This window comes from Vanellus vanellus (assembly GCF_965231255.1).
Source record: "Vanellus vanellus genome assembly, chromosome: 3".
Taxonomy (NCBI): Eukaryota; Metazoa; Chordata; class Aves; order Charadriiformes; family Charadriidae; genus Vanellus; species Vanellus vanellus.
Window position 1 is genome coordinate 34,580,740 of NC_138907.1, and position 12,542 is coordinate 34,593,281.

The following is a 12,542-nucleotide window of genomic DNA, read 5'->3' on the forward strand; positions in this document are numbered from 1 at the left end:
TGATAGTATATTCCAGTTACAATTCTGCACACACAGCTACCCTCAGGGTTTTCTCTGACATTTTCAAAATGTCAGCTTTGCGGTTCCCTAATAGTTTTTCAATTTGTGTATATGCTGTTGTTTTGTCTGTAAGATGCCACAGCACGTGAGTGGGGAAAAATCTATGCTTGGGCTGATGGTTAAAAGTAAATAAAAATAGCTTAATATCCTCCCTGATGATTAGTGTTAGAAACTTGTTGTTCGAATCCAAATGTATTGTGAACCTTTTTGGTTGATTCAGAAATATCCTTCCTTCCTTGACCTAAGGAAAACCTTTCGGCTATACAGCATTGACTAAGTGTAAATAATAGGCAGAATATGCATTGGTTAACTAATCCTTCCTCTAAGGAGGATAAAAGAAAATAGATGCAAGGAAATAAGTTACAAGTAATTTGCTAGCATTTATGTTATGTGCAATCTGCGAGGAAACTTCCGGCTATTTCATACTACTGGTAAATCTCCAACTATATGTTAGCCAGGAGACCCTGTTAATGAAGCCTCCATCTGAAAGGGGAATCAGTCTCAGCTCCTATCTGAATCCAGGTTCTGGCGATCAGTTGTTTATTAATGGTAACATGCTGAGAAATCAAAAGGAACAATTGACATTTTTGATTGAACCTGGATTTTAATTGTTACTCAATAGTGATCCCACTTGAATTTCACTAACTTCTTTAGTGAAATAAAAGCTTTGTGGGATAAATTTCTTGTACTTAACTGCCCAGTGAAGCTCTTCTATAAGATGCCTCTTCCTACCACCACTCTGTCTGTGTCCTCTGCATCTCTGATTATTATATATTCTTTCGTAGTTGAAATCTATAACTGTTCTAGATAGGATAAAGCTTTGTTCAGGTATGTGTTGGAAGATCTGTAATACACTTTCTTCTTCTCATATTAGTTATAAAACAATGTTCAATCGCTTGAAAGGGCTGAAGGTAGAGATTGAGCACCTGCAGCATCTTATGGAAAAAGTCAAGATAAAGCTGCGAAAAGACTTCGAAGTCTGGTGGTCTGAAGAGGCAAGAAATATAAAGGTATGAAATAACTCTGTATTTCTTCCATTTTCATGGAAATGTAACATTGTCAACCATTTCTTAAAAAAGTAGTTAACTGACTAGATAGAAAGGTCTATGAAGGATGGGATTTTGGGCCTGATTCACCTGTGCTTATGCCAGTGTAAATCAGGCAAAGCTAATGTGAATTACACTTGTAAGAAGCTAACACAAATGAAGCAAACCCCTTGCTTTCTGCTCTATTTTCTGTTTTGACATTACCCTAAACAACTTGATTGAAAGCTGAGAACGGTCCCAAAATGACGAAAACTCTGAAGGAACATAAAACAAATAGAAGAGATTGGAAAAATAATCTTTTTTACTGCTAGCAAAACTATGATTTCATCAGGTTTATGACGTGTGTATTAGAAGATGGCAGTCATAGCTGTAATATGGACAAATCCCAGCAAACATAATTGGTTTTTAGCTGCCTTTGTTTGCAAAGACTCCAGTAACCTCTCAGCTTTCCTAAGATCCTGGAGGGTCAGCAGCTCTCAACACAGAGCATGTGTCCCCTCACTCTCTAGCTGAGGCCCACCACTGCCATCATTGCCTGTTTAACAACCCAGTAGAAACAGAGTGCTGTAATTTAATGACTTGTGTAAAAACAAACTGAAGAAATGTCATTTTAAACAGTGTATTAGAAGTTCATAAGGCAATCAGTCTGAAAGCTATGCAGTTTCACAAACACAGGAGACAGTACGAGAGGGTCCTGAGGGGGATCAACTGAAACAACAACGTAGCTTTCTTATGCTCCCCTTCTGGCACTTTTTTAATGTCTTCCAAGTAGTGACATGGCATCTCACAGCAAAGCACTGCCATGAAATGAACATCAGCCTAATGAAAAAGAGCATTGAGTGCAATACATCCCCTATCATTTATTATTAACTGGAAGAGAAGATTTACTCCTTGGGGAAAAGTTGTTATAAACAAAGAATTTTTAAGATAATATTTTGTTTAATTCTTATGAGTAAAAATTTAAACCATATTTTTAAGAAAACAGCCTAAAGTAAATATGGAACTTAAGACAAGGAACTTAGTTATCCATAAAGTGCCACCTAACTAGCTTAGCTTCAAGTTATCATTGCAGAATACTTTTCGGGTTAAAATCCCTAACCATATTAGTGGCAAAGAGGATAACGCTTTAGTCACCCTCCTGTCTAAATATTTAGGCTTTTCAAAGCACTGCAAGTAATATTCTTCAGTCCACTGGAACACAGTTTTCTCCATCCCTTAACAGGAGAGGTCCAGGATTCAGCCTCTCATGATTCCTCAGTAGAAGATTAGAAAACTGGAAAAAATAATTGGGATTGATTTCTTGGATCTTGACCTACCTATACATCTGAGCTCCCTAAGAAACCCAAATCGGCGAGCACATGCTGATACATATTAAAAACCTGTAACTTGAGCTTAAAAATACTTGAACCAATCCTAAACACTTTTCTCTTTGTTCAGAAGTGTTTGTCCAAGTGAAGAAAATACTGTGTGATTCAGACTCCATGTTTTCTAAATGAGTCATTGCCTACCTTGGTATTGGTGAGACTTGTAGGCCAATACTAAGCATTCTAAAAAAATCCTATCCTACATAATTTTGTTTTTCAATCTAAACCCAGCAGGAAAAGCCAGAGGTGGTTAGATCACCAAATACCGCAACTGTTTATCCCCAGTTTATCAAATCCTCGCAACATCTATCACCCAACAGGTAAATTGGTCATTTTTCTCTTCCTTACTTACTTATAAAAAAAATGCAGTTTTAGTAGAAGTGCAGTTCACCAGAATGCTTTTGCAAATCTCCCACTCAAACACTGCCTTTCCAGTTACAAGAGAAATGACTGTGTAGAAAATGAATTTTTTTCATTCGGTTATTTTTCAGTCACATTGAAGGTAGCTTATTGTAACTCAGTTCTTTTGACTTGTTGGTCTTGGGACTGTGGAAACTTGTCTCTAGGTCACATCACCCATGACAGATAGCTAAGAAAAGCAAGCCTATTATCAGTCAATTTTGTTAAATGAGGAGACTATATCTCCTTTGGAATATATTCAGGGGGCTGCAAACCAAAAAAAGATTAAGAAGTTATTTAATATATAGCCTAGATAAATTTGCTGTTGAAAACTGTCCTGGTGCTACATTTATGCAGCATATTATTCCACAATGATATGGCATTTGATATTGTAAAACACTGGTGCATCCTCTACGGCAGAAAAATGTAGTCATCTTGGTTGTTTCATTGTCAGTCACTTCTGATTTCAAAACCTCTAATTTAGATTTGCAGTAATAGATCTTTCATAGCCTTCAAGCAAAGTAGAGTGCAGGAAAACACATACCTGAATGTGCAGGTTTCCATATTCCTTGACAATAAATGGAGGTGTTCTCTCTCCTTCTCTCTTCCTCTCTCCCTCCCTACCTCATTCTTGCTCTCTTTTTGTCCCTCTCTCTCCCCCTCCTTCTCATTATCCAGTTACTCTTTCTCTGATGAGTGGCTTTACCTACAATTTTATAACAATACTCTGCATAAATGATGTTTCCTGCTTTTTAGCAAACTTAATATATCCTATATACCATTAAATAGTGAATACTGGATTTTCTTAAAACCATAAAATAGATTCTGATTTTTATTGTAACCTTTGGTGTTTCTATAGTAAATGGTCCATAATCAGTGCAGAGAAGGAAATGCATAATGCTCTAAAGTTGTCAAAAAAGGCATTTTCAGATGTCTCAAGCTGATGAAAATTGACTCTAGTCTTCTCTACTTCAGTTCTTATTCTGCATTCTCTCAAGACTTAGGCACTATTTGCTGTGCAAATGGCTGGCAGGTTTTAGGCCTAATTTGGTCTGTTAATTTCTGGTTTTAGGCTGGAGGTTACTTGTCCCACAGAAAAGCTGATGGAACAGAACGTGAGAGCATCTTTGGTCTAGTTTAGGACAAAGTCAGCCAAAGTAGCTCAAGCAATCCATGACTGTCGCTCTTTCTAACTTTGAACTAAGGATCTCTTGCACAACCTCTCTGCCCCTTTGGTCTTGGGAACAACAATTTCCAGTTTGTGTGCTCATGCATTGCTCAGGAGAGTCATATCTTTTGTAGTCTAAGCAAGAATTAAAAAGAACATATAATAATGCCCCGGGACTTTCCTGTGCAATGGGATACTGGCCTCCAGGAGCAGTGATTTCTCTTTACCCCATCCTAGCTCAGAAGCAAAATTGCATAACTGGTTTCTTTCTAATTGTCTTTTAAACTGTTCTTTCAAATGCTTTTACTGTTTGTGTTTATTGCTAGAGAACAGGTCTCAGAAAAGTGCATCTAGCATTTTGAATAGAATGGGGGAAGGTGCCTGGTTGCTTTCAGCTACCAAACTTACTTGAGCGTCCTGTACTGCTCCATGTGGTCTCTTGAGAAAAATCCCTTCTTTATAATGAACAATTTCTCTGTGTCTAAGTAATAGGCATGTTGACTGAGATTGACTGGATGATCCTTGCATACATATCACAGACGCAGAACATTTATCTTCTTGAACTTAAATTGTAAAGGGAGTCAGGATGAATATAGTTTTGTTTTCCCATCTCTGTCAATTTTCTTGCAATGATCTTTTGAAGGTAACTACTCTGTCCTTCTTATAGTTCCAGATAGCTGATCTTATTTTGTGCTAGGCTGTTTAAACATATTTTACACAGGTACATTTACAGTGTGATATATATGGAAGTAGAAACACTATTTCTGTTTTTTGTGAGACAGGAGCTGCAGGCTTAACATCCCACTGTGCATGAAAATTTACTTTTCCCCCTACTTGAGGCAATAACATCTTAGGGTAAAAGTTTCCAGTTTCACAGGCTTTAAAAGTATAACACAGTAGCATATTTATTTCCCAGGGATTTCTTTGACCCCAGTTGACACAGGAACTTTACTTACCAGTTCCCGTGATTGTATAGGATGAGTTCAAGCTACAATTGCTCCTCTCGGTTACATAGTCCTGAGACACAAATGGCTCTTTGTTTCTAACTCATCTAGAAATCAACAATCTCTTTCTCTGAAATGATATTGCTGTCTTCACCCAGCAGAATAACTGGTCACAAAAGCAGAAACTGATATAAATTATATTTGATATAATATGGTGTAAATAAAACCTATTTCCAAGATAGAATTCAGTTCACAGGTGTGTTCAATAGATATAAGATCTAAAACTTAGCGGTCTACATGTCAGAAATCTCAGACTGCTGTTGACAGAGTAAGTAGGCAGCAAAACCATTCCGACAAACTCCTGAGTGTGAACGGATATAAATACAATCTTCAGGATTAGAAGTAATAAATTATCTATCTCTGCATATAAAGGATAAAGGTATATTCCATAATCTTTCTTGAGTTTTATTTATGTATTTGAACAAAATCTTTCGATCACCTTCTAGTGCATGATTCATATGGATTGTTATTGTTTGACACACCTTAGTCATGTTACCAGAGAAAAGTAGGCCTGAGGAAGGGAATGTGATAGACTCAAATTGTATTTTATATTAAATCAATTTATAACTAAAATAACAGAGAAGGGAAGCTGGTAATCCTTTTGAGGCTTAAGAGGGATACACACATATAAAAGGCACTTGATTCATGGCCAAACATGTCTCTTTTTCAAATGAAAAAAAAAAAAAGGCTGAATTGTTAAGTGTAGAAATGAGTGTGTGTTAATAAAAGAGTTGAACAGGGAACATTTCTGCCTTAGTAAAGTTTAAAAGCCATTGGCTTGATCCTACTACTCCCACTAGAGTAAGAAGCAAAACATTGATTTCAGTGACCACAGAGCTGAAGTGGGGAAAAGGGTGACATAAGGGTTATCAGTGGGTTTGGGATGAGAAAAAACATTTCTGTGTGGGAATAGTAATTTGTTGAATAGGTTAAAAACTGTACCAAAAAATCTGATACGCATAAAATAATTGAAACCAGTAGTTTGTATGTTGTAGAGGCTTACAGACTCATGGTCATTAACCTGTTGACTAGATTCAAAAGATTTTCAGACTATATTTATCTTTGCATATGTCTTTCATACGAAGGTTGCAGAAATATTAAATCTCATCTCATCTGAACGTATTACTTAAAATGAACAACTGTGCAAAGTAGAGAAAGAATGACCCAACTTTCAGACAGAAAAGGATCTAATCACCAATCCCAGAGTCATATTATGAACAGAAAGGAAGAGGAACTTGAAATAATCATCAAGAAGTTATTTTATTCAAAAGGAATACTTAATAAAATCCCTCAGACTTGAAAGAGAATACCCTACTTGTCCATATTGTCTCCACCATAAAGCTGTGGTAGTAACTGCAACTCGTACTGTATGTACGTTTGTATCTCTTAATGGGTTCCTGTGAAGTCTGCAGAAAGTCTTAAAGTGCATGTCAGGCTCAGCACTCCATGTCTCCTCCACTTCAGAATTCAAGCACCGTGTTTTGTTCATCCTTATATAGTCTTCTCTCACACTGGCTTTAGTTTAAGAAATTTATCAGATCCTCGTCTGTTGAAGTTACTTCTCCCACTGAATATTTAATTTCACTAGTGTTGAACTGTTCTTGTATTCCCCTTGAATGAAACAAGTGTTGGATAGTTACTCAAATCTTCTGAGAAATTTTGGATTTTTTTTCCTTCTCTTGGAAGGAATGCATTAGTTTTTAATTCAGTCAGATCTTTCTAAACCTCACTCATTCCCTTTTACTGAATTTCATTTGTCCTGTTCCAGCAAGCCCCATAATACGTTCAATCTCAGATTCCTTGGCTCTCCACCTTGTTCTTCAAAATCTTCGATTCCCTTGGACATATTTTCAGATAAATCTTCATGTTCTTCTGATGACTTTGAGCATCAGATTTTTTAACATTTATTGTCCTGGATTGCAAAATTTACTCCCTATATTAATGCCATGTGAAACAAGGGAAATGTTTACATATTTTGCAGCATTTTCTGTCATAATCATTTTTCATTGCTGCCAATTTTCCTCAGCATTACATGATGATAAAATATAATCTGGGAATAATGTCATTGATTAATGACATTTCAAAGTTTTTCACATTCTGTTCGTAACAATTTAACTTGAACAATTTATCTATGAATTTACAAGTTTGGCCATATTTGATTTTGTAACCAAATACTAAAATGCTTAGACTTTTAGCAGCTTGAATCTTGCCTGTCTTTACACAGAACGTCCCGACACGTCCAAGCCTCAGTTGACTGGAGAACTGCAGCTGAGGGCGTTGTAACATTGTGGAGGTTGCACACCTTCAAATTTTACGCTTTCCATTTTAATCTACCTGATTTTCCACTTTTTTTCAGCTGGCACATCAAGCATTCATACCACGACACCCATGATCTCTCCAGCTCCTTTATCCTATGTGCTTGATGGAGCTGGCCAGTCCATGGGACAGTTGTCTCTGGCCCTTGGGTTCCTGCAGCAAGGGAGACACTGTCGCAACACTGTGCGCATCTCTGTAGCTGCTGCTCCATGCCTGACTGAGACATATACCCCCAACAGATGATCCCTTAAAAAAAGCAAGTTTCCCACTGGGTGAAACTTCAGGTACTAGGTTAAAAAAGAACTGAGACATATGAAGTTGACAGACTATCTTTAATCTCCAGAAAAAGCAGGAATTTTACTGAAGCTATCAGGAAACGGTGCTTTGAGACTTCTTAAATTCAACTCAAAGAAAAATCAGATAGATTCAGAATGAAAATGGGAATCATGTTAGAGCTTAAGAGCCAGACAAAGACACAGAACTTCAACACCTTGTACGTCCATCCAAATCCAAAACTGTGATCCAGGAGTGCCTGTTTACACATTACAGAAATGTTGGTTGGAAGGCACCTCTACAGACCAGCCTCTTTCTTGAAGGACTGTCCTCAGTAAATCAGGTCAGCTATGGTTTTGTCTGGCTTTGTCGAGCATCTTGAGATGTCCAGTCCTTCAGGCTTAACACACAGAGAAGGGGATCATTACCTCATCCCATGCTGTCATAATGACTTTACATTAAATTTAGAGCAGTAGTAGCAAAATTTCTCATCTTTTCTCATCACTGGAACAAGATCTAACACTCAGATGAAGGAGGAGAGTTCTGGCTTCTGAGAACAGGCTGGGAGCAATTTGCATCTGAGTGTACAAACCACGGCACAGCAAAATTACACTCTTTCATCCCCTTACGATTCAACGTATCTTGCAGTGCCATAGAAACATTATCAGAGCTACAGTATGAAGGATATAAATTATCCCCATACAGGCCATCCTTCTGGCCTAAGGATTAGAGAAATCTTTGGGATACGTAAAACATGGATTTGAGTTCTGCCGAGCCAAGGGACTCATTATTAGATTAGTACTCTAATTGTTAACCTCTTATATGGAAGCAGCTTAGTTATAAGCTTCCTTATAAATTTCCTTAACTTGCAGGACAAGAGTTTGCATCCCACAGACAAAAATGTCTGGCTGTAACCCCCCACAGGCAGAGGGTAGGAATTTAAGGTCCATCTCTGAGCAAAGTAATGTTACTTTCCTGATTCTGGATATCACCTTACTCAGTCTAAGGGGTTTTTTTGATATCACCTTCCTCAGGTGCATAGTTCTCCCAGAGCACTCTAAGGCAAGTTTTGGCATATTGTCCTGGGCCAAGGAATCCACTTGAAAGTGAGATCCCCAGAGGTCAAACACCTCTGCCACACCTGTAGAGTCTAGGTTTTTTAACAGATCTGGATCTAAGTCCCCTTTAAAATGGGGGTTTAACAATTTTGGAAAATAATTTTCATTTAAATTCAGTGGAAAAAATTAATTCAAACATAGAAACTACTGCAGCTTAAAAATAAATTACTTCAGCTGACTCACAATATTTATAAAATTATATATTCTGTTCATGGCAAATGAAAAACAAAGCACCTTATTTCAGTGAAAAGAAAGTGATGAAGAAGGATCACATTACCTTACATTTGTTGCAGGCTAGGAACAGAGTCATGGCCGGTTGCTATGGTTCAGTTGATGTGTAGTGACTTGTTAAACCGTGGTTATATGACTTGGATGCCTAGGTATCTCAGGGCACAGACACAGAGTCCTTTTAGAAAATTGAATTTAAGACCCTAAATCACTTAATTTTTAAGAACTGCCAAATCAATGGAAAAAATGTTCAGGAAATCCTAAAGCAGAACTATAACGTGAAGTTCCCAGATATTGTTAAACCACATAGTAGGTAATAACATCACACATCCTTTCTAGCCCTTGTAATATGTAGGTGTAATAAAGTACAGAATGTTATTAACGTTAAATATGATATTGCTGTAGTTGAATTAGGCTGAGTCTTGAGGTCATTTTAATCCATTTAGGCAGGTGCAAATGGTATGGGACTTGAGGAGTTAAAGGGAAACATTCAGTAAACCTGGAGCTGTTCATTTGAAAATGACTTATACTCTTGGGCACAATATCTTCTGCAAAACTGAACCTGGCACAGTGTAATACAGTAAAATTTTAGTAATAAATTTCTTTCCTTTTTCGAGTTCTCTGCCAGAAATATCAATTCATCAGCCAACAATGAACAAACTACTGCAGAGTTAGAAAAGCAAGACCTTGCCAATCCTGCCATCTACTGGAAAAATCCTAAAACTGAGTAATTCAGTGTTTCCACTCTCTCTAAGATTGCCACCCGCTCCAGCAGCATACACAACCCCTGGGGAAGGGAGAGTCCCTAGACATCCCGTGGCAGAAATCTGCCTTCCTGGTGGAGAGGTTCCTTGATAACGGTATCTGCAGGGACAGGAATGCTCAACAGCTGTTTGCAATATATTTGGCTGTCATCAACAAGCCACATCCCAAAGTCCTCACTGAGTTTTTATCCAGTCTCCCACTGATTTCGGTAATAATTTTGCCTGACTAAAGAAAGAATGGAAAATGAGCTAAGGCCTCACTTGGCTAGTAGTCAGTTTAGGAACTAAATATATCATTACAAACTGTACATCAGACACATCAAAGTGCTTTACAAGCCCTGCTTACAAGGCAAATACTAAAAGTATAATCTTTATGAGCTTATTTGTTGTTCTTTCATAGCCACATTCTCTACATAAACCTAATCATCACATGGATTCAACTGAAAATCCTTTTCCAGTAAACAAGTGCTTTATATAGATAAAAAAAGTCTTGAAAAACAGCTTCTTTGTAGTTACTTAGCATATATTAATATTCCCTCCACAAGAGCTATACTCTTTCCTTTATTTCTGCTTCCATTCCAGTTTTTCAGAGACCACGGGAGTCAGCCCTAATGAAGATCCAGCTGGGAAAAACAATCCAATCATTTCTAGTAACCCTACTTTAAAAACAAGGTAAGAAGCGTACCTGAGCTATTCAGAGGAAAAAGCAAACCAGTAAGTAATATAATGCCTAGGTAACCCCCATCAGTCTCTTCAACAACAGTCTCCTCGAAAAACAAAAATAAAACTTGCAGATTATCCTCCAACTTCCAGCACCAAAGCTGTCCCGTAGCTTTACACCAAGTAGCTGCACTATCAGCATTAAAGAGGTTGTTTCTTGTTTGGCCTGAGGATTTTTTTCCCATGAGCTTATGAATCCTCATGACTGTGTCTTCTCAGCAAGAGAAAGAGGCTCTGAAAGAGTAAATAAAAACATTTGAAAGGAAGAGAGATCAGAGTATGAAAGTATTGCAGAAAGCAGGAACTACGCGGAGATTTTTTCATTCCCATGATTTTGTCCTTAAAATGTTTTGAGTCTCCCTCCTACAAATTACTGTAGTAAAATAAAATAACACCAGTAGCCTGGGTGTGTCAGGCTTGGCAAGGGTTACATGTCATGCTTTCTCTACTGCTTCATGAAAATTAGCTTAGCAGGTTAGCAGAAACTATATTTTTTTTTTTTTGACAGCTTCTCTATTTTTTCTAACGTACTCATTTCCATGTTCTTTTCTCCGGTCAAAACACTATGCCAAGTCAGTATACTTCCAGAAGTTACATTCTTATTGTCCTCAACAGTTCTGGCTATCAAGGCTCTTAGGAAAATATGGTTAAGTTACTGTTTTTCCTACTGTGTTAGGAAGAACAAATCACAAGGGTTTTTTTTCTTTCATTTTCCAAACCCATCCATTTCTAGAACAGAAAAAAATCATGGAAAATTTCATCCCCCAAAATCTAATGTTTTAAATTCCATTTGTGTTTAAAAAAAAAAAAAAAAAAAACAGAAGAAAAAGAGAAGATAAAATGGAATTTAGACAGTACCTTCTCAAATATATTGTGTATTTTGTATTCTTTATATTGTTGCTAATCAAGTGAAAGTCAATAAGAGAACAAGCCTTTGCTGGTATTCTGAGATCACCTTGTAAATTACATAAAAAGAGAAATTTTATTACTTTCATAGCCATTTCTGGATTTTTTTCCAGAATTTTAGTTCACTAATTCAGCAACTGAGGACTTAATTAGCAGCATGAAACAAGGATATCAGACTTCCATTTTATGTCAGGCACAATTACATTCTACTGCAACAGTCAGTAGGGAACAGTGGAAATAATTACAATTACAAAGGTAGGATATGTTAAAAAAAAATCTCCCTTTAGTTCCACTTCTCCTTTCATATTGTAATTTTTATCACTATATTTCTCATTTCATCATTAGTGTTTGATCTTTACACAAGGCTAAAGACACAGGGCTGAATTCTTAGCTGATTAGAATAGCTTCATTGTACTACATCATCTTATACCACTGGAGGCTCTGTCAAAAGCAGAGGTAAGTCAATGATTTAATCGAATAGACACAAGATCTCAGCTGGGACTGGAGACTCGGCAGCACAAAGGAGCTGCCCCTGTCAGCAAATGTCATGAATGTCATGTGGTTGTTTACTTCTGGGCATGTATGAGAACTTAATTCCCTTACAGTAGGCAAAAATACTATTGATCTGTTCAAATAAATAGCAGCATTTTTTCCTGAAGCAGACAAACACATGGCATAGTCACATCCATCATTTCTTTGGTAAACTCACTATATTAGGCTTTTCCGCTTGGCAGTAAGTCTTTGACTCAGCAGTGAAATATTTTTAACCCTTTGTGAGAGGTTTTATAGCTGATAAGCATGTAGCCCTACCAACCTAAAAAAATATTGGCTAATCTTAAGAATCTACATAAGAGCATTAAGAAGTCCTGAGCTCGATTCTCCTCTGAACTGTGCCCTCTCTAACAATGTACCTGGAGAACAAAGTCCTCCTGCTGAAAACAGAGAGGAGATAATGGAATAGAAAAATAACCTTCTTCCTCAGTTGGGTCCACAAGCATACTTTCTTATTTCAGGACTCCACCAAGTTCAAGTACATCTGTTCCTCTGACTGGAGACAGCCAGGCTGATGCTGACATCCTAGCTTTCATTAAAGCAAGAGAGAACATCCTGCAAAAGAAAGGTAAATCCTGCCAAAAAACAGGAAGCCAAACCAAAATCTCCAGTACAGCATTTTAA

At 37.3% G+C, this 12,542-nt stretch overlaps 1 protein-coding gene across 1 annotated transcript in view; it reads left to right on the forward strand.

The window, feature by feature from the left end:
* KIF6 (kinesin family member 6) overlaps positions 1 to 12,542 on the forward strand; it is a gene marked incomplete at both ends in the record, with an annotated part of 169,772 nt that extends 157,230 nt beyond the window's left edge. The window contains 4 exons of the mRNA XM_082481021.1: positions 935 to 1,070; positions 2,702 to 2,790; positions 10,323 to 10,412; positions 12,380 to 12,542. Coding sequence (XP_082337147.1) covers positions 935 to 1,070; positions 2,702 to 2,790; positions 10,323 to 10,412; positions 12,380 to 12,542 — 478 coding nt within the window. The remainder of the gene's footprint in view (positions 1 to 934; positions 1,071 to 2,701; positions 2,791 to 10,322; positions 10,413 to 12,379) is intronic.